At 43.4% G+C, this 19,970-nt stretch overlaps 1 protein-coding gene across 2 annotated transcripts in view; it reads right to left on the bottom strand.

Moving 5' to 3' along the window:
- Positions 1 to 205: 205 nt before the first annotated feature.
- PDLIM2 (PDZ and LIM domain 2) overlaps positions 206 to 19,970 on the bottom strand; it is a 41,884-nt gene continuing 22,119 nt past the window's right edge. For both annotated transcript variants that reach the window (XM_089537626.1, XM_089537625.1), the window contains exons 4-10: positions 17,004 to 17,073; positions 14,459 to 14,652; positions 12,923 to 13,007; positions 5,982 to 6,139; positions 4,392 to 4,537; positions 3,081 to 3,201; positions 206 to 1,205 (exon numbers count right to left, since the gene is read on the bottom strand). In XM_089537626.1, coding sequence (XP_089393752.1) covers positions 1,010 to 1,205; positions 3,081 to 3,201; positions 4,392 to 4,537; positions 5,982 to 6,139; positions 12,923 to 13,007; positions 14,459 to 14,652; positions 17,004 to 17,073 — 970 coding nt within the window. In that variant the 3' untranslated portion in view covers positions 206 to 1,009. The remainder of the gene's footprint in view (positions 1,206 to 3,080; positions 3,202 to 4,391; positions 4,538 to 5,981; positions 6,140 to 12,922; positions 13,008 to 14,458; positions 14,653 to 17,003; positions 17,074 to 19,970) is intronic.

Genomic DNA, 19,970 nt, shown 5'->3' with positions numbered 1-19,970 from the left:
CTTGCGCTGTTTATTCTGACTGGCAACACTCTCTCAGTTTGCTGGAGAGCTTTCCCAATTGTGCTAATAACTCGAAATGGTTTAAACTGTAGATGCCAGAGAATTCAACTGTGGATTTCTGCATTCTTGGACTGGGGTGGGTGCAGAATTATGAGACCTATCACACTGAGCATTTGTACTTCAAAACTTACAAGCACACTGATGCTTATAAAGTTTAACATGTAATGCAGACTGGGAAAGTGTATTACTTCCCTTCCCCTTCCACAGAGTAAATGCAAGCGCAGGGGGAAAAAACCTTTTACACATATATATTATATTTCACATAGAGATCTGGCTTAATATCTTAGAGAAGCTTTACAGACAGAGCTAACAGTCAAAGCTGCACCCATGCCAACCCAGTACCTAATGCTTCAAATGACACTCCCCAAATTTTCTTTGCTCTTCCATTTAATACATAGATATGTGATGGTGATGGCAGTGACAAGAAAGCTGTGCTATTAGCCGCAGGAGGGAGCAACTGGTGACTCTGGCTTGGGCTACGCATAGAACTGGGATGGTGTGGGCAAGCTGATAATCACATCCTACATTTTGTGCCTTACAACGGACCCCTCTGGAGGCACACTTCACCCCGGAAAACTTTAGCCTATCCTGCAAATCACCATTAAGTGCCAAATACGGCAGTGTTTGTGCTATATAGACTTTTGCCCTTCTAAGATAACAATTCCACACCCAACAAGCTAACTGAAAATGCATGGAGGAGCTCTGTCCCTAGTTTTCCAAATCCCCCATGTCCTTCTCCCATTGCTTTCCATACATTTGGCTTTGGGGCCTTAGGAAACTACCCTTATTGGGTATGCCTTTACTGGTTGAATCTTGGTTGGGTGTGATGATGGAAGAAGAAGGCCCAATAGTCAATCACAAGAGCCGTCATACAGGTTGATTAGTTATTGCAAAGAAGTCCTCCAGAGGACAACACCTGCTCTTCTTTCCTGCTCCAGTCCATGTAACATTAGGACTGAGAGTAGACAGCAGTGACCGTGCTGCCCCCTGCCGGCCCTTGGTAGCGTTGGCGGGCATGCTTCTCGCAATACATTTCTTCGCCGACCCAAAAGTGGCCACGCATCTTCAAATTGAGGCCACAGTCAGTGCAGGTGTAGCAGGAGGGATGGCGGTAGCGGTTCTCTTGGATTCTTACAGCCTGGGTCCTGCAGGAGACACAAGGGTTGCAACATGTGAGAAGCATGCCCACACGTCTATACACATACACATAAACTAGAAATAGGTGGAAGAGTCCACCAAAATGGGAATGACATCTGACAAAATCTGAGGTCCTAGTACATCTTGGCTATTTGGGGGGGAAATTAAAGCTAAGGATTGCAGAGAAAGTCTATGGGCAGTGCTGAGCAAAGGTTCAGCCATTCTCCCTGCCTTTAAGGAGTTTAAAGAGTTCAGTTATTTATATATGCATGCATTTTGTCTGCTTAATATTGGAAGTCACAAATATATTCATACATACACATGTTCCATATTATTTAGGGCACCAAGTTAGAGTTTATGTGACTGAGACCAATTCCAAGATCCTTTTGCATCAGTCTATACAAGAACGTCTGCAGTCTGGCACAGGAGATGGCTTATGTGGCAACAACTGTCACCTTCTTTTATCTAGCTATAGATCAACTGTACTGCTAAATGTTTCAGATCCCAAGTAAACCCCTTGTCTGAGCTATATAGAGTGTCATAACTTAGTTTTCTAAATGGTATTTTATCAATAGTCCCATTACAGTTCTCAACTACAGAACATTTTTCTCCCATTCTTCTACTGTATTACAACAAGAATCAGTTTTTACTGCACCATAAATATAAATATATATTTATAAATATAGACAGGTTGGGCTAAATAGTCCCACCAGCACTAAACGGGTCTCTCTGGGTGACCCAAAAGTACTGCCGGATCTTATTCTGGGATTTAAGGCTTTGTAAGAAACTTCGTGTTTCCACACTGCACTGTGAACTGGAACTTGGGATTTTATTTAATACATGCAACTTGTTCATCAGACTTTGAGAAGACCAAAATTGTGCATCCTTTCACATATCCAACCTCTTAATTTGCTGGATATACCCAACCATTCCTCCTCATCCCTTAATCTATAAATTCTTCAACCCTGAAATTTCTGAGTTCAAGCTGAGAGACGGAGTTGTGGCTGCCTGCTGCAAGACTAAGGGAGACCCAGACCAATTTGAGAATGTAATAATTATCATCCTAATCATGCCATAGCCACCCATTGGCTTGTTTGGTGCAGCAGACACAGTGCTCAGATCCTTTGGACTGGGGAGAGCCAGATTCAATCCTTTCTCAACCAGGGAAGCTTATACACAAGAAACACATGGTTTCATGGCCTAATCTATCTCACATGGTTGTTTTGAGGATAAAATGGGTGAAAACCCAACCATGTATGCAGCCTTGAAGGTGAAACAGAAATACAGTACAGTGGACCTTTGGTATCTGCTGGGGTTTGGTTTCAGGACCCCTGTGGATACCAATATCCACAGATGTCCAAGTCCCATTAAATACAAAGGCATAGCAAAATGACAAAAAGCAAGCTTTACATTTTGGAATATTTTTAAAAAAATATTTCCAAGCCATGTATGTTTGAATCCATGGATCAAAGCTCCATGGATATGAAAGGCCAACTGTACTTATGCAAATAGCAGTTGTTATTCTCCATGTTTGCTTGGGTCACAGGCAGACACATTTACCGCTGAATAAAACCATTCTACTGCATTTGCGGTGGCAAAAAAATATCTCAGTCTCATTTGATCCAGCATTCTTCATGTTCTTCAGCCATGGAATTTTGTACAAGTTTCCAGGATGAACTTGTTGTTCCATTCACTGCCCAGGAGATGGTGATACACAACCAGCCATCCACCACAGTGTCAAAGGGACAGGGCTCCACCTCTGTCTATGGCCCTGAGCTAAGTCCAATAGTCAGTACTCATGCATCCTGAGCATCAACATCACTTTTAATTTAAATCCCATTCTGTTTTCACCCCCTCCAGCACCACGGATTAGCAAAACTCACGTGATGCTGCTGCCGCATTTCTCGCATATATGCAGCTTCTGGGTGCTGCTTGTCACAGGACTGCTGGCCAGTTTGTGAGTGCTGGGAGACAGCTGGCTGGGAAAGTGAGTGGTAGTGCCCTCTGCCAAAGCAATGAAGAGGAGGTAAGTCCCAATTTTGGAGGAAAAGACAGTGTATAAATAAAGGCTACAGTCAGAAGTCACTAAGCCTGCTGCCACACTGCAAGAATAAAGCAGTCTGACACCACTTTAACTTCCATGGCTCAATGTGATGGTATCCCAGGGTTTGTAGTTTGGTGGGGCACCAGAGCTCTCCGACAGGGAAGGCTCAATATCGTTGTTGTGTGTCTTCAAGTCATTTCCAACTTATTATAAAGGTGAACCCATCAGGGAGTTTTCTTGGCAAGATTTGTTCAGAGGCAGCTTGCCATGGCTTTTCCTTGAGGCTGAAAGCATGGGACTTGACCAAGTTCACCCAGCGGGTTTCATGGCTAAGCGGGGAATTGAATCCTGATCACCAGAGTCATGGTGCAACAAACTACAATGCCACACTGACATATTTTGTAAGTATCTTACAAAACTATGAACCCCAGAATTCTACAGCATTGAGTCATGGCAGTCAAAGTGATGTCAAACTGCTTTATTTCTGCAATGTGGATACACCTGTAGGCAGTTATGAATGCAAAATGAAAGTGGTTCATATTAATGATCTTTATGCATTCGCTAGTTCAGGGAATGTATAGGGACAATCAAAGTCCCCCAATCCCCAATTACTGGGTGGCAGCTGCTAAAGCAACAGGGGTTTGTTCCCCTGTCTATTGGTAAGCAGCTGACTGATGGTTCAAAAACACTTTGCAATCAAGTGTCTGTCCAAAAGTGCAGCTGTAAACTATTATCCTGAAACAATGTTTTCACATTACCAAAATTTAATATCAGTAAGAAAATGTGAGATAAATGTGTGAAGTAAAAGCTGCTGGGTAGAAAGTGTAAAATAAATATTTTCTTATTCATTCCCTTTCATAGCAACACAGCAGAATGCACATAGTTTCAGATACAAACAAGCTTTAATTGGCCACTCTGCCAGTTACTGGTGGGCCATGCATCCTTGGTCTTAGGAGTTTTCCCTTGCCTCCAACAGCAAGGCCATTTATCTTTGCATCAGTTCGAAAAATGTTTCAAGTGAACAAGATGGGGCTGAAGAATAAGAATGCCAGCAACATGAAGAGTATTGCAAAGGGACACATTTCAAAGTGGAATCACATCTTTCCCTCCTACTCCCCCCCACACACAAGTGTGCCTTTTTGTTGCCCACCTTTTTCATCCAACTCCAGAGCCACCTGGAGCAAGCGGAATGTGCTGGACTGTCGTGGTGGGGCCCTGGTTTCGCGGTTTTCTTGCATCATCTTGTAGACCTCGGAGTCCCCTTCCAAACGATGCATGGCTGCCTCTGAATCCAGACTAGAGGAAGACAGAACAAGTGTGCTAAATTTAGGCTTAGGGTGGGGATGGAATCCCTCAAGCTTTTTATCCAGGAGGGCAGGACAAACCAGTCATCAGTCATCACTATCCTTTTCTGCAGAGCTTGGAAAAAGAGGTGGGACTGGGAGAGATCCAGGGAACAGGTACTTTGCAAAACGCTTCTGGAAGCAAGGGTTTCAGAGGAAGGATGTGAAACTCTTGAAGTCTAGTCATGTGTATGGAGCAGGAACAAGGCCCTACAACCTACCCAACTTGGAACTTAATTTGCTCCAGGTTGGGAAGCAGTGACAATTGCATCTACACACAAGTCATCCATCCAGTCAAAACAAGCCATGCAACGACTTCTCGTTTCTAAAGAATCAGTTCCCAATAGGTAGAGAGATCTTGTAGCACCTTTGAGACTAACTTAAAGAATTTGGCAGTATGAGATTTCATAGACTTAAGTCTACTTCCTAAGATGCATTAGGAGAAAGTAGACTTAAGTCTATGAAAGCTCATGCTGCCAACTTCTTTCAGTTCGTCTCAAAGGTGCTACAAGATCTCTCTCTACATACTGATTCTACATACATAATACAGCTATATCTTTGAATTCAAGACTTGTGATACTATAGGGAGGCACGCAAATTAAATCTTTGCCATGGAGTTCCACTCTCTTCCACTTGCCATTATCAAAAATCCCACCTACCAAAGCAGCTGAGAGCAAGAGGAAGCCTTCTCCTGACCAGGTCTTTTAAAGCTTTATTAAGCACCACACCTCCAGGAAATGGATCACAAACTGGGCATATAAGGCAGTACCTGGACTCTTTCCTTCATTCCAAGGAGGTGTAACAGTGAGTGACTAGGTATAAAGACCCCCAAGGACCAGCCCTTTGAGTAATGACTAATCATCCTGTTTCTCTCTCACCTGAAAGCCTCTCTTCCCGGTTTAGGTGTTACTTGTCTCTCTCTTTCTCTTCTTGAGAATGTATGGAAGGACACTCCCTGCAAATGACGCCCAGATCTGCCCAACCTCCAGGCTTGTCAACAGTAGCTTCACATTAACCCTTGCCCAGCCTGACTCTCTGAAATGGGCCAAAAAGCCCTAGTCATTTAAGTATGTTGAGAGATCTTGTAGCATCTTTGGCCTGTTACAGACTGCCAAAATAAAGCTGCTTCGGGTCTCTTTGGAGGTATGCTGTTTAAATGATGCATGCATCCTAAGAATCCGGAGCTGCACCAAAGCTGCACTCCAATGCTTAGGAATGGAGTGTGGCTTTGGCGCGACCTCCGGACTCTTAGGACCCATGCATCATTTAAACAGCATACCTCCAAAGAGACCCCAAGCAGCTTTATTTTGGCAGTCTGTAACAGGCCATAGAGACTAACTGAAAGAACGAAATTGGCAGCATGAGCTTTCGTACTTCCTCAGATGCATTTGGATCACCTGTAACTGCGATTGAAAGAAGAGGAGGAGCTCCTGTCCTGATCTCTCCTGATCTCCCAAGGGTTGTAGAGTGAATATGATCCTGGTGATGGAGAGCCATTCAGTGGAGGAAGAACTGGCACTGGAGACACACTGGAATGGGTGAAGCTCCTCTGTTCCTGCAACAGTCAGAAGAAGAAGAAAAACGTGTTAAGACACTAGGTAGCAAAGAAGATGGCATAATGCCTTCTGCGAGAGAAAAAGAAATCCAGGAGTTGCCACCTATACTGACTTTCCCAAGGGCCCATGGAAAGCATTTTAGCACTCAGCTCTTTTGCACAAGTAGCACCAAAATCTTTCATTTAGAATTTGAAGACATGGCTATGTTAGTCTGGGGTATCAATATGCAAAGGGATCTTGTAGCATCTGTGAGACTAACAGAAAGGAAGGAAGGAAAAGAAAAGAAGAGAAGGAAGATAATCATTTCCTCTGAAATGTGGTATTGGAGAAGAGTTCTATGGATACTGTGGACTGCTAAAAAGACAAATACAGGTAAATGGGTATTAGAGCAAATGAGACGACATGATTCCCTAGTAAAGACAATAATGGTTGGTAAGGCAGAAGACTGTAGGAAAAGAGGAAGACCACATTACAGATAGATAGACTCAGTCAAGGAAGCCACAATTGCCTTGAGTCTGCAAGACCTGTCAGGGTGACTTGGAGGTCTCTCCTTCATAGGATCACCATAAGCAGAAGTCAACTTGATGACAGTTAACAACAACAAAGCCAGGGTGAGGAGGGAAAGACAGACAAAGTTTTCATATTTTTATGCATATACTGAACCTTGAGCTCTAACAGTCAGTGCCTCCCCTAAAGCATTTGGGTGGCTGTATCTCACTGCCCAGTGGGAGTAGTCAAAGGTCATCCTTCCACAACTCTGACATCTGCGTGTTTCAGTGCAAGGCACTGACCAGGAGAGAGCGCCCAAGGCCTTCTAGATGAAGTCCATCACCCAACAGGAAGAGCAGAGCAGCACAGCTGAGCTTGGAAGAGGTATGCAGCCGCAGCAAAAGATGATGGCATGCAAATGAGGAAAACCTTTGCTCAAGTTCTCCAGCATGCACTGCTGATAATCACAACAGACAATACTGGCCTAAATGGGATCACTGGCCAGGATAAGTGTCGTGGACTAGATGGGAGCAAACAAATTGAAGCTTAAATCTAGACAGGACAGAGGTGCTCCTAATGAGTAGACCAGCACCTTTGTAATATAGGGTTCAGCCTCTCTTGGTCATGGTAAGAGTCTCTTGGAAAACTAAGGTTTAAAGGCAGTGTGTTCCTAGATCTGGACTTGAATTAGGATGCCAAGGGGGCAGCCATGTCCATCAGGAGTGCCTTCTCTCCATTTAGGCTGGAGTGCCCACTTTTCCATAGAGGATGGTTCTGCCTACACTGACACCTGCCCTCCTTAGATCCCAATTGCGTTACTGAAAGCTAGTCTACATGGTATTTAGCATTTTCAGACACTCCAGAATGCCGACTGGAGCTAGTTATCAGGAGCACACTAGTCTCCTAGTACTGTACAGCAGCCACAGTGACTTGGGGGGCTGTTTTGGGACACAGTTCAAAGTGCTGATTATGACGTTTTAAAGCCTTAAGGGGTTTAGGAATAGGATACTTAAAGGGCTGCCTCCACCCATATGAGCTGGCTTGTTCAGTAAGATCTTCTGGAGAGGTTCCCCTTTGCATCCCACTAACATCTGAGTTGCATTTGTTCAGGATTCAGGACAGAGAAGGCCTTCTCTGCTGCTGTATCTAGGTCACAGAAGTCCCTTCTTCCTCCCTCCTCCACAGTTCTCTCTGTTGCAGTACAATACAATTCCTCCCCCCCCCACACACACACACACTCTATATATCTATCTATTTCCTATATGACTTTATTTATACTCCATTTATTTAAAATTGCATTAAACTATCTAATGAATAAAAACATTTAAACATCCCATAGCGGGTGGTGGACAGTAACATTCCTCCCTCACCCCCTCCAACGTCCTGGTACTCTTTTGCCTGTTGTCCTCCTTGCGTGTCTTCTATCTTTCTCTTCCTACCCCCACGAAGGCTGTTATTTTCAAGGCACAGTACTGCTAGTCCAGTGATAACAATTAACAAAAAAACTTTTCTCTCCCTCACTTCATCTGCTCCTATTTAAGGGCCCTGGAGATGGAAGAAAGAAGAAACCTCTTCCTAAGTAGAAGCAAATGTTCCTGGGAGCAGCAGCATGCAAGAGCCTTGACAGAAACATACGAATCAGTATTTCTATAGGATCTACTTTTTCTAAAACAAAACTAAGACAAAAAACAAAGAGACAATTTCTCCTTCCGTGCTAGAAATTTTGGAGAAGATTTTGGAGCTGGACCTCACCACCCCTCCTTTGTCCTCTAAGCAAAGACCAGTCCTTGGCTCTGGAGTGCCCACCCATCTTCTATACATACACAGCTGACTCCAAGGAATAATTCAAGCCACACAAATATTCCATGTAACCATTCATGCCGTTCCATGTGGTTTTGCTAAATGACTTGATGTGCCAGACTCTCCAGTTCAGGAAACCTGCCAAACACACAAAGTCACAAAAACCCTACAGTGCAGAAGACCCATAACATTAAGGCCTGCCAGCTCTGAATTTCACATATGATTGACCTCCAACTCCCAAACGCCAGGATGATCCCAGTAAACTGTGGGCACAGCCAGGACAGGATTTCAAAACAACGGTCTTCTCAGATTGCTTACCCAAATGGTGACACCGTCACTGGAGAAAATATTAAATCGAGAGTATAGCCAGCTCTAGACGAAATCATGTTAGGAGACCTGTCTACAGCAGAACCATTGAATCAATGGGATTTACCTATGTGTTGACCCATCATTCAACAATTGATTGAATGGTTTTATCAACAGGAGATGTCAGCCCCTGTGTGTCAGGCTGGGGACAATCTGTGACACATGAAATCTCGAGAAATTCCAGAAGCAACTTTAAGTGCCAATCCTGAAGTCATCCAGGACTGTAGCCTTGGGCTCAGCCTATGGCAACTCCATAAATTTCAGAGGGTTTTCTTAGGCAAGGAATACTCAGAGATGGTTTTGCCAGTTTCTGCCTCTGAAATCTAGCCTACAGCACCTGGCATTCATTGGCCATCTCCTGTCCAAGTACTAACCAGGGCTGAGAATGCTTAGCTACTAAGATCAGATGCCTTTAGGGTACCTCCTTACTCAGAAGCAGTACACCATTAGATCCCACTTTCTGGTTGGTAACAAAGAGTCCAGTGATTCCCTTTGCATTTGACCTATGGCTTTCCTAGAGGCATTTAGTGGGGTATTTGACCTAACCCAGCCTTGGTCCAGTTCAGCAAGGTTCTAGCTCTCAAGTCAAGCTGTCACCAGGATGAGTTCAGAATTTATCTATCCAAGTTGGAACACACATGTATTAAATGTGGAAGCTTCAAGCAGTCTCTTCTTTGTCTCCGCAAAGCTTTCTGACTCTGGACGTTAGGAAGAACAAGGAACAGGGAAAGACAGCCCAGAGATGGTTCCTCTTTGCTTTGCAGCTTATATGAGAAGTGGCACTTCTCTTAGGTTAGTTGCTGATCATTCCCCATCTGGAGAAATGCACAGCTAAGGGTTTTTTTCTGGGGGAAATAAGATAAGGGAGAACAAACCAAACCTAAGCCTCACCTAATCACCCTCCAATACTCAAATCTCAGCCCCCAGCACTGATGCAACCACTGGGGTAGGGAGGAGGCCAACCAACAGAGCCAAATACTAAAGCAAATAAATGCTAGAAGGGAAAGAAAAACACAGTAGAGAAGCCAAGGGGTTGCGGGGCTGGGGCGAGCAAGGTGCCAGCTGGCAAGCCCGTTCTGGAGCCAACCTCCCTTCCCAATTTGGGCTTGCAAAATAGCCCCAGAACATAGCAGAAACACCAAGAACTCAGCCCCGGGAGCCAAAGCAAGCAAACAAACAACAGCACCCAACCCAAAAGCAACAGAAGAGGGACATGCCAAGACACACAGGCATAGACACAAGGAGCTCCAAGACCATAGGAGGAAAGGAACAGGTTTCTTGGGAAGACATGGGCATTCCAGCACGATCCCCCAGGGAAACTGGCTCCAAAGCCCACTTGATAGGCCCAGAAAAGCTCAAATATGCAGCCTCCCAGTCAGCAGTGGAAGAGGTGCATTCAGGGACAAGGTGCAGATTTGCAACGAACAATGCTTGATGCAAATAATAGAATCCTCTATTACATCCAGTGTGGCACAGTGGTTTGAGTGTTGAACCATGACTCTGGAGACCAGAGTTCAATTCCCAGCTCGGCTATGAAACCCATTGAGTAATCTTGGGCAAGTCACATCCTCTCAGCCTCAGAGGATGGCAGTGACAAACCTCCCCTGAGTAACTGTTGGCAAGATAACCTCAGGATAGGGTCACCTTAGGATCGGCATAAGTTGGAAACGACTTGAAGGCACACAACAACAACAATAATCATGGTATGTGTTCTGTAACACTGTGCATACTTAGCTACGTAGCAGAGGTGCTAAAAAACCCCATTAGTGAACTGTGAAGATGCATAATGGGACACCAGCAAGTGTGTCCCAGTGCGTCCTGGGCTCTACCAATGCACATCAGCGCTCCCTAGCTGGTGTCTTGGTGAAGAATGGGACTGATGAACATTAGTCCTGGTGTGCATCAGTCCCAATGCACATCAGTCACTTCGTCGCAACTTCTTTATGTAGTAATATAACAGCAGTCCTTCACTGGATACAGATGTTATGCAACTGCCCAATTCTAATTCCAGTAGAAGTAAATCCACTTATGAAAACATATGAGTTCCCAACAGGATTCCAGTCAATATTTGTACGGTGCTTCCAACCATGTGGGGAGTTTCTACACATTATCTAGTTGCAATCCTTAGAAAAAAACTTTTGAAAACAAAACCATGTTATTATGCTTACCCCACAAATTATATATTTGAGCGGGCTAGAGACTGAGACTGAATGAGAATGGTTTGGCTGAGTGCACCATGATGGTAACATGGCATTAAAAAAGATTCATACCAAGGATTTCCTGATTCATAATCTCTTAGTCACTATGGGAAAATAGCTCACATTCAAATATGGAATGTGTCAATCCCAACACCGTGCTGATGCGCCATGTTCTAAAGAGTACAAAGAATGGCACTGATAGTATGAAAACTCCATCTGACTCAGCCATCCTAATCCAAGCCTAAGCACCACCATTCAGAAGCATTAAGACCAACCTGTGTGCCAGGTTCACAGCTGAGAACTGAATGAGGAAAGGGAGGAATTTAAAAAAACTTTTAAACATGTGTTTAAGTTCTATTTTGGTTAAGTAGAGTGTTATTTTTGCTTCCAACACCCACCCCAAAACCTTCAGGACATGGGCAGGCCATTGATCTAAGTCAACAAATAACAGTCTGCTAGGCCAAAAGCAAAAACTCTTTAATTCAAATTACACAAAGGGGACAGACAAGCCTTTGCAGACTTAATTTGCATGCTTTATTCATTTGCACAGTCCGCAATTGTGTTAAACCTTTTGCTTCCACTACTCCCCCGCCCCTATCCCCCATAGTGACTGGCACTGGAATTCACAAAAAGGAAGGATCCAGCAAAGAGAAAATAATATTTGTGTAAGAAAAAGAAAAGAAAAAGGACAGGGTCAGAAGGATGTGGGGGGAAAGTAGTGGGAAATATTCCTCAAACAGCCTGGCCTCTAAAGGCCCTTCTGGTCTGCAAGCATTCAGAAGGGGAAAACTGCCCACAGTTTATCAAATTCTTCAGTGCTGATTGGAAGGCTGCTTTTCGCAAACTTTGGTCTGCCAGGTGTTTTGGACTTCGGCTTCTAGAATCCCTGAATGTTCACCAAGCTGGGAGCTGAAGTCCAAAACACCTGGAAGATTAGCATTTGAAAACCATTGTACTATAACTATACTAATGTAATAAAAACAAAATCCTTATCAGTCGCTGAAAATGGCTGGGGAGTCTGGAACCTGAAGCCCCAAAGACCTGCAGGACCAAACGTTGGAAACTACCGACTCCGTTGAACAACTAAGCTTCTCCAGACCCTACTGCAAAGCTATCTCAGGACGGAAGGATGCTGCGGAACTTGGCTCAGGGATTCCCAATAGCATAAACGGCACAAACTTTGCCGGAGGCAGCCAGGGGATTGTTCTGAATAGATCCTTTCATAGATCCCAAGAGTAAGGAGAGGCAAGCAGGACATTTGGGAGGCAGCCTCACATGCCACCACCCCACCTTCTGTTTCCAAAAGATGCAGAGAGCATCTCCCTAAACTGGTTCTGCCTCCTTAGCTCCCAGTTGTTGCTTAGAAACACCAGGTAGGAACAAGCAAACATTGCCAGCCAGGTGTGCACCTTACCTGCAAGGACATGTGCAAGAAAACATTGAACTACAGGCACAGGAGGGAAGCCAACAGGTAAGAGGCTGAAGAGGGCAGCAAAGGCAGGGGCTACACAACTTGTAGTGTTGGAAGAGAACCAAGAATATGCCATTGTTAGCACCTCAGACAAGGTACTTGTTGGCTAGCATGAGATCTGATAGAGCAGGACAAGGGGGCAGGAGAGGAAATCAGATTAAAATAGAATTTTTGTTGTTGTGTGCTTTCAAGTCATTTTTGACTTATGGCAACCTGATCACAAAGTTGTCTGGGGCTGAGAGGGTGTGACTCACCCTAGTACACCCAATGGGTTTCCATGGCCAAGAAGGGAATCAAACCTTGATCTCCAGAGTCTCAAACCACTCCTTTTGCAAAATCCATATGTGCAGGAAGGAAAAGCCACTTTTCTAAGACAAATTACTCAGAGCAGCACTAATGGTGCTATATAGACATCTACAGAGACCCAAGGAATCACGCACATAGTTCGGGCTCTTTACCTGTTTTCTGCTTGGATGCTGCTGTCCTTGCAGTGGCGGAGACTGCTCACCGGAGATCCCGGCTGAACTCCCCAGAGACTGGAAACTGGAAGAGAATACAGACACATGGAGACCCAACAGCAAACAGGATCAATTAAGTTCTCAGATTGCAAATAAAGTTCACGTCAGTAGCAAAGATAATAAGCCACATCACAGTACAACCCATATATTCATGGGATCAGCAGCTGCTGCATCCAAAGAATAAAGCTATCTCTGGGTATCTGGAAGTCCTCCAGCATGACTCTATGGTCAACATCTGGGGGAAATATAGGGTTCACCATTATCTGTGATTTTCGCTATCTTCTGCCTATCTGAAAAGTATCCCCCGCAACCATTCTCATATGGCATCATGACGGTGCTACTTTCTTAAAAATCATCATCTTCATTCAAATGAAAATGAAGAGGATTGACTTAGGAAAGTCAAATCCCTGCATGAAACCTGGTGATTGATTGAAGAAAGATGGGAAGATCACAGAAAAGCTGAATCAGTTTATCCATAATGCTGACTGTACTAGTTAGTCATCACTGAACCACTTTTACGGGCATCTGGATAAATAAATCAGAGGCTAAAAGAAGCAAGGGTATATTATTAACATTAATTTTACTATTTACCTAAAAACAAACAAGTCACCAGGTCTAGACAGCACACAAGCATCTTTGAGGACTTCAAATGTAAAAATAAAAGGTTTTAAAAAGAAGTTCAAATGACTGGCTAGTAGCTAATATATGCTAACATTTTCAAGGTAATTCATAGTGGAAAGAGATCCTTTGGAGATCTTTTTGCCTAACATCTATACTAGGAAAACTTGGTGGGAAGCCTAATTAAAGGCTAAATTAGGAAACAAAGTATAGGAGAGGGGCAAAACCTAGCTTTTGCAAAATTGTCTTGACATCCTTTTAGATTTCTTTTTAGTGTCATCCCACATATTGGTGGGGATGGTCCAGAAAACATAAACATCTACTACAGGTTGAGTCTCCCTTGGATAAGTCACTTACTCTCAGCTTCACAGAATGGGAAAGGCAAATGCCCTCTGAACATATCTTGTGATAGAGTCAACCTTAAGGTTGCCATATATTGGAAATGACTTGAAGGCACACAACAACAAACCTATTCCAATTCTTTCCATTTTATTTCTGCCTCTGATACCAATGTTTCTGCTAAAGAAATAATGTTAACTGAGATACACCTGTACAAAGGTAACTAACTAAATTTTTGCCCTGGTACCATAAATGTAACTAGAGTGGGCCCTTGGTATGCTTGGGATTTGGTCCCAGAACCTTCTGTGGATACCAAAATCCATGGATGTTCAAGTCCCATTAAATACCATGGATGGGAAAATGGTGATCCTTATACAAAATGGCAAAATCAAGGTTTGCTTTTTGAAATTTAAATATGTATGCTTGAATCAGTGGATAAAACATCTGTGGATGTGGAGGGCTGACTTTGAAAAAGTAGCTTTGTAAAGTCTGTGCCAGCAGACCAAGACTGTTAGGTACCTGCGGCTGTTCACCATGGAGTCCCCTCTGCCCTCACTGGGCAGCCTTGGCCTCTGAGGGCTGTATGGGCTCCCAGATCGATATCCAGGAGATGGAGGAGAGTAAGGACTGCTGGGCCGTGGACTGATGGACGCTGGGCTAGAGATGGAGGATCTTACTGAATTCTGGCCGTCATCCCTGGTTCTCACCGCACCCTACAGGGGAAGACCACAAAAATGCAATGTCAGGAACAATGTGCTACACAGGAGACAACTGGAGACATTTGGTGCCAGAGGCAGAAACTCAAAGTGACATCACTCACAGTGGTACAAGTCAACGTTTGTTTTCCCCGTTGATGGCCTTCCAAATTTGAAGCCTTGAGACGGTCCGTCTCCCTTTAACAACAGAGCCAGCCTTGCTCAGCAGCCCTTCTTCTCATGCAGCGTTGGCAAATTTGGAAAGGAAACAGTTATTGTGGGGAGGACCAGCAATGCGGCTACTGCCCAAGAGAGTGTTGCAAGTCCCCAGGGCTGGACAGGGGCAGTTTGAGCAAACCACTTCCTAAAACCCAGCTACACAATTGCTTCCTTTCAAACATTACAGAATTCTGTGGAAACACATAGCAACTCTAACACCATTTCAGTATGTTACAAATGGCTCAGAAAAGGAGACGTTCCTTTGCCACCATGTTTATGCCAACTGTGACTCTCAGGTTAACACTTCATTGATAAGCTTGTGACTCTTGGGAATATCTATAGTGATGTTGAAGTAGAGGAACAGATATATGAGAATGCTTCCCCAAAAAAGGACCAGACACATAACTACAAACTTTTCCCTTTGGTCAGCAGAGATACCCTGCAAACACTTACGTCTCAAAGGTGCTACAAGATCTCTCTACATACTGATTCTATTGACTAATATGGCTATATCTTTGAAGAACCTTGCATAATTCATGAATGTACAAATATCAAAGCAGAACTGATTTGGAGGGTCTCAGGGCTTGTTGGGAACCAAAAGCTAGAAAAGAGGTGCACTTTCCCCTAAAGTATGTCTGGTTCCTTCTTTATCTGAGCCAACTTTACATATCAAGGTTGACAGAGATGTTTTCTTCCTGCTTTTATGACACAACTGTTTAAAAGCATATTTAGATTGCTGCTGTCTTTTAAAAATAAAACTCTCTCAATTTTTGATGTCATGTATGTAACAGTTCGCTTATCTGCAGACAATATGTTTTGCCAAAGCTATTCTTTGCAGCTAAAATTGGTGGTGAGATACTGGGAAATGGGCACGGTTCCGCCGATTGTGAAATGGTTAAGGAAGGCTCTTGATGTTGGTGAAGTGGAAAAACTTACATCGGTTATACTGAAACAAAGGGAGAAATACATTATCACAAGACTTTGCAAGTGAAATGAGATGGGCTTGGGAACTGCGAGGCGATGTAACAGTACACAGCTCCACTGGGTCAAGGTTTTTCTTGCTAACGCTCTCCTCAATGTTGCAATGTTTTCGTTAAATGTTGCAATGTTTTCTTGAACAAAGGAGAGAGAAAGGGAATAAATGCTACAGCCCCCGTTTCTTCGGTACAGTGTATTTCAGGTGTAAGGTAAGCTGGAAATGACTTGAAGGTACACAATAGCAACAACAAATCAAGTTTACCAAGTTCCAGTTTTTATGTAGGGGCATGAAAGCTGGACAGTGAAGGAAGGAGATGGGAAGGAAATCAACTCAATTGAAATGTGGTACCGAGGAAGACTTCTACAGATACTGTGGACAGCTAAAAAGACAAATAAATGAGCCCTAGATAAAATCAAGCCTAAACTCATCAAAATTACTAAACTGAGGCTGTTGTACTTTGGACATATCATGAGAAGAAAGGACTCACTAGAAAAGACAATGATGTTGGGTGAAGTGGAATGCAGTAGGAAAAGAGGAAGACTACATTTCAGGTGGATTGATTCAACCAAGGAAATCACAACCTTGAGTTTTCAAGACAGGAGGACCAGGCTCTTGGAGGTCTCCCATTTTATAGGTTCACCATAAGGCTAAGTCAACTTGATGGCAAATAACCACAACAATAATCACATTTATGAGCACTTTGCTATCAGGTTTTGTCAACTTTTCTTCTTACTTTCCAGCAGGCAAAGCAAAATATTTTGCTCCACGAAGTGTTTGGCCCTCTTAAGTACATGTTACACAGCACATTCCTGTGCCTGACTACCCAAAAATATATTCATTGGAATTTAATGGGATTTGCTCCCTGCTGAGTGTAAAAACACAGTCTTGTGGCATCTTAAAGGCAAATGACTTCATTATTTGATGAAGCAGGCTGCAGTCTTTAAAGTGCCACAAACCCATTTCAATCTAGCAGCATTTCAATCTAGTTTTAATACTTCTGGTTGCATCTATTGAGGCATCTAAACATTTCTTAGCTGTCTTGATTGTTCTTTTGCCACAAAATCAGGCTATACGCTATTGGTGGGGAGTATAATAGATAATATAGTGTAAGTTCCCATGGACTCTAGTACTGTCAAACAGAACCGTTTCTATAAAAGCCAAAGGTACTCACCTGAAACTGTATGGAAAGCATCTCTGGGGAACTTTCACCATTGGTCTGGCTGGGAGAAAACTGCTCAGACCTGGAAAACACGAGTTAAGAGGGTTGTTAGAGAACTACAGAGTAACTTATTATTCAAAGCAAGCGATCAATGAGGCTTTATAAGTACATGCCCGCTTTGATATTTCAATGTCCTCCTGAAGGAGCTGCTTCCAAGGATTCCAGAAATGACGTTTCTAAACCAGAATAAACTGCCAGGACCAGCCCTACCATTAGGCAGAGTGCGGTGACTGCCGCAGGCAGCAGATTTCGGGTGTCAGGAAAGAGTAGAAAATTGTGATTTATTTCATGGGAACAGCTTGTGGAATTTTTCTGCCGCAGGTGGCAAAATAACTTAGCTAGCTCAAGTGCTTTCTTTGCACATGAAGTCAGGAGTGGGTGCATTCAGAGCGCCATCTTTGGCTCCATCACCTATAACAACATTTCTTAGAGATGCCCTGTAAATTAGGTTCAGTGAACATCTGTTTTAACAGATGCAGAGGCCACCTTTATGTTCTCAGCTGTTAGCATATCAATCCCCCATAAGCTTGAAATGTAGCACACAGTAACACCCACAGGGTTGCCATGAGTCCAGACTGACTTGGTGGCAGCCAACAACAACAAACATTTTAAAATGGTGTTCCTAGCTCTCATAATTAATTACCCTATTAGCAATAATCATAATAGTGTAATCTAACAATAATTGTGTAGTCTAACGTTTTGTGTGCCCTAAATTGTTTCTGACTTATGGCAACTCTAAGACAACCCTATCAAAAGGTTTTTAGGGGCTGAGAGGGTGTGACTCAATCAAGTTCATCCAAATGGTTTCCATGGGTGAGTGGGGAACCGAACCCTGATCTCCAAAGTCTTAGTCCAATACTCAAACCACTACACTATGCTAGTTAATCTAATCTAGCTAATCTAATAGCAGGAGCCAGCATGGAATAGTGGTCTGAGTGTTGGGTAGAGGATGTATTTCTTGTGAAGTCGAAGGCTTTCACAGCTAGCATCCATAGTTTTTTGTGGGTTTTGGGGGCTTATGTGGCCATGTTCTGGAAGAGTTTATTCCTTGTATGCATTTCTTACCTGGAAAAATCACTATTGGGAACAGCCAGATACAACACTGTATGAACATATTAGAGAGAAGTACCACAAAGCAAGCGTGACTCTGGCAAAATGTAAAATAGGAGTGTGGAATTGAGAACTAGTATGGTGCACTGGTTTGAGCATTGAACGATTACTCTAGAGACCAAGGTTAGAATCCCAGCTCAGCCATGAAACCCACTGGGTGACCTTAGGCAAGTCACCCACTCTCATCCTCAGCGGAAGGCAATGGCAAACCTCTTCTGAACAAATCTTGCCAAGAATGTCCCATGAAAGGTTCGCCTTAGGGTTGCCATCAGTCGGGAATGACTTGAAGGCAAGCAACACACACATACACACAGCGAATCTAATAGTGTACCCTAATAGTGCAATCTTTATGTCACGACTATGAGTCACAAGTAGAACTATCGAAGACACTGAAAACACACAGCCACTTTCTGCTTAAAGCCTAAGAAACCCAAGGGTGGTTTTCATTTCAATATATGCAGATTTCAAAAGCCTCCTGCTCAAAATCAGTCTGGTGTAGCCCACAAATCCCTGTGTGAACCTTCAGCAGTCTTAGTTATTCTGTCATCCTGGATGCCTGGCCATAAAAACTGAGCTTTCTTAATCGAGACAGCCTGCCTCTCCCACCGGGTGTTTGCGAGATGGCTTTCAAATGAGGCACAGATGGTGGGTCTAAGAGCTACCCTAATACAGTTTCGCTCTCCCCCTTAAAGATGCACAGAAAGCTGGTTCCCCCTACATGGATCAAAGGCGCCTTATACCACCCCCAACTACCCTCCATCAGAGGAGTTCTATGGCTGGAGCCAACACTAGCGGGGGGAGGTTGGACCCCCATCCCAAAAATTGGCAGGGAGGGAGGAGAAGAGTAGTTTTCTTTATATTCTCCCAACAGGAATGCATTTGGGGCTTTGATGTAGCTGGGAGCTGGAATTCATTAAGGGGAATTAAATCACAGAGGGGGAAAGGCAAGCTGCAGGGAGACGAACAAGAGGACAAAATGCAGATATGCCAAGGCAGAGGGATACAGCATGGCCTACTAGACCAGAGCTGATTATACATCACAATGGTAGAATTTAAAGATATAGCCATGTTAGTCTATAGAATCAGTATGTAGAGAGATCTTGTAGCACCTTTGAGACTCACTGAAAGAAAGAAGTTGGCAGCATGAGCTTTCCACCATATGCATCCGAGGAAGGAGACGTAAGTCGACGGAAGCTCACGTTGCCAACTTCTTTCATTTAGTCTCAAAAGTGCTACAAGATCGCTCTACATACTGATTCTAACACAGCTATATCTTTGAACTCTACCACTATGGGAAGCACCAAATTTGGCCAAATGGAGTGGAAACCCATCAACCTCTTCAAGAAATTTGCCCAGATATCTTCACCAAATGCATCTGAAGAAGTAGACTTAGGTCTACCAAAGCTCATGCTGCCAACTTCTTTCTTTCAGTTAGTCTCAAAGGCATTACAAGATCTCTCTACATATATACCACAATGGTTAACACATGCTTCAGAAAGATTTGATTTCTGTATTCTTGTTGAGGATGGGTGGCAAGCTGGGGAGAACAATTTCATTTCTTGATAGAAGTCAAGGAAAAGATATTGTATTCTGCCACCAAGAAAAGAAACAAAACCAAATTCCTGCTTGCTTGCTAGTCATCAGACTCCATGTAGTTGGAACTTGCCTTATACATAACATATCTTGTTATGTATATGAGATATATATATATAGTTTTGTATATATGTATGTATATACATATCTTGTTATGTATATTTTGTTATGTATATGTACATATTCCAAATTCCAAAACCCTTCTAGTCCCAAGAA

Source organism: Sceloporus occidentalis, unplaced genomic scaffold (assembly GCF_023333645.1).
Source record: "Sceloporus occidentalis isolate IW3139 unplaced genomic scaffold, rSceOcc1.0.p SCAF_9, whole genome shotgun sequence".
Lineage (NCBI taxonomy): Eukaryota > Metazoa > Chordata > Lepidosauria > Squamata > Phrynosomatidae > Sceloporus > Sceloporus occidentalis.
The sequence above is the reverse complement of the archived record's forward strand: the minus strand, read 5'-3'. Positions and strand labels throughout refer to the sequence as shown.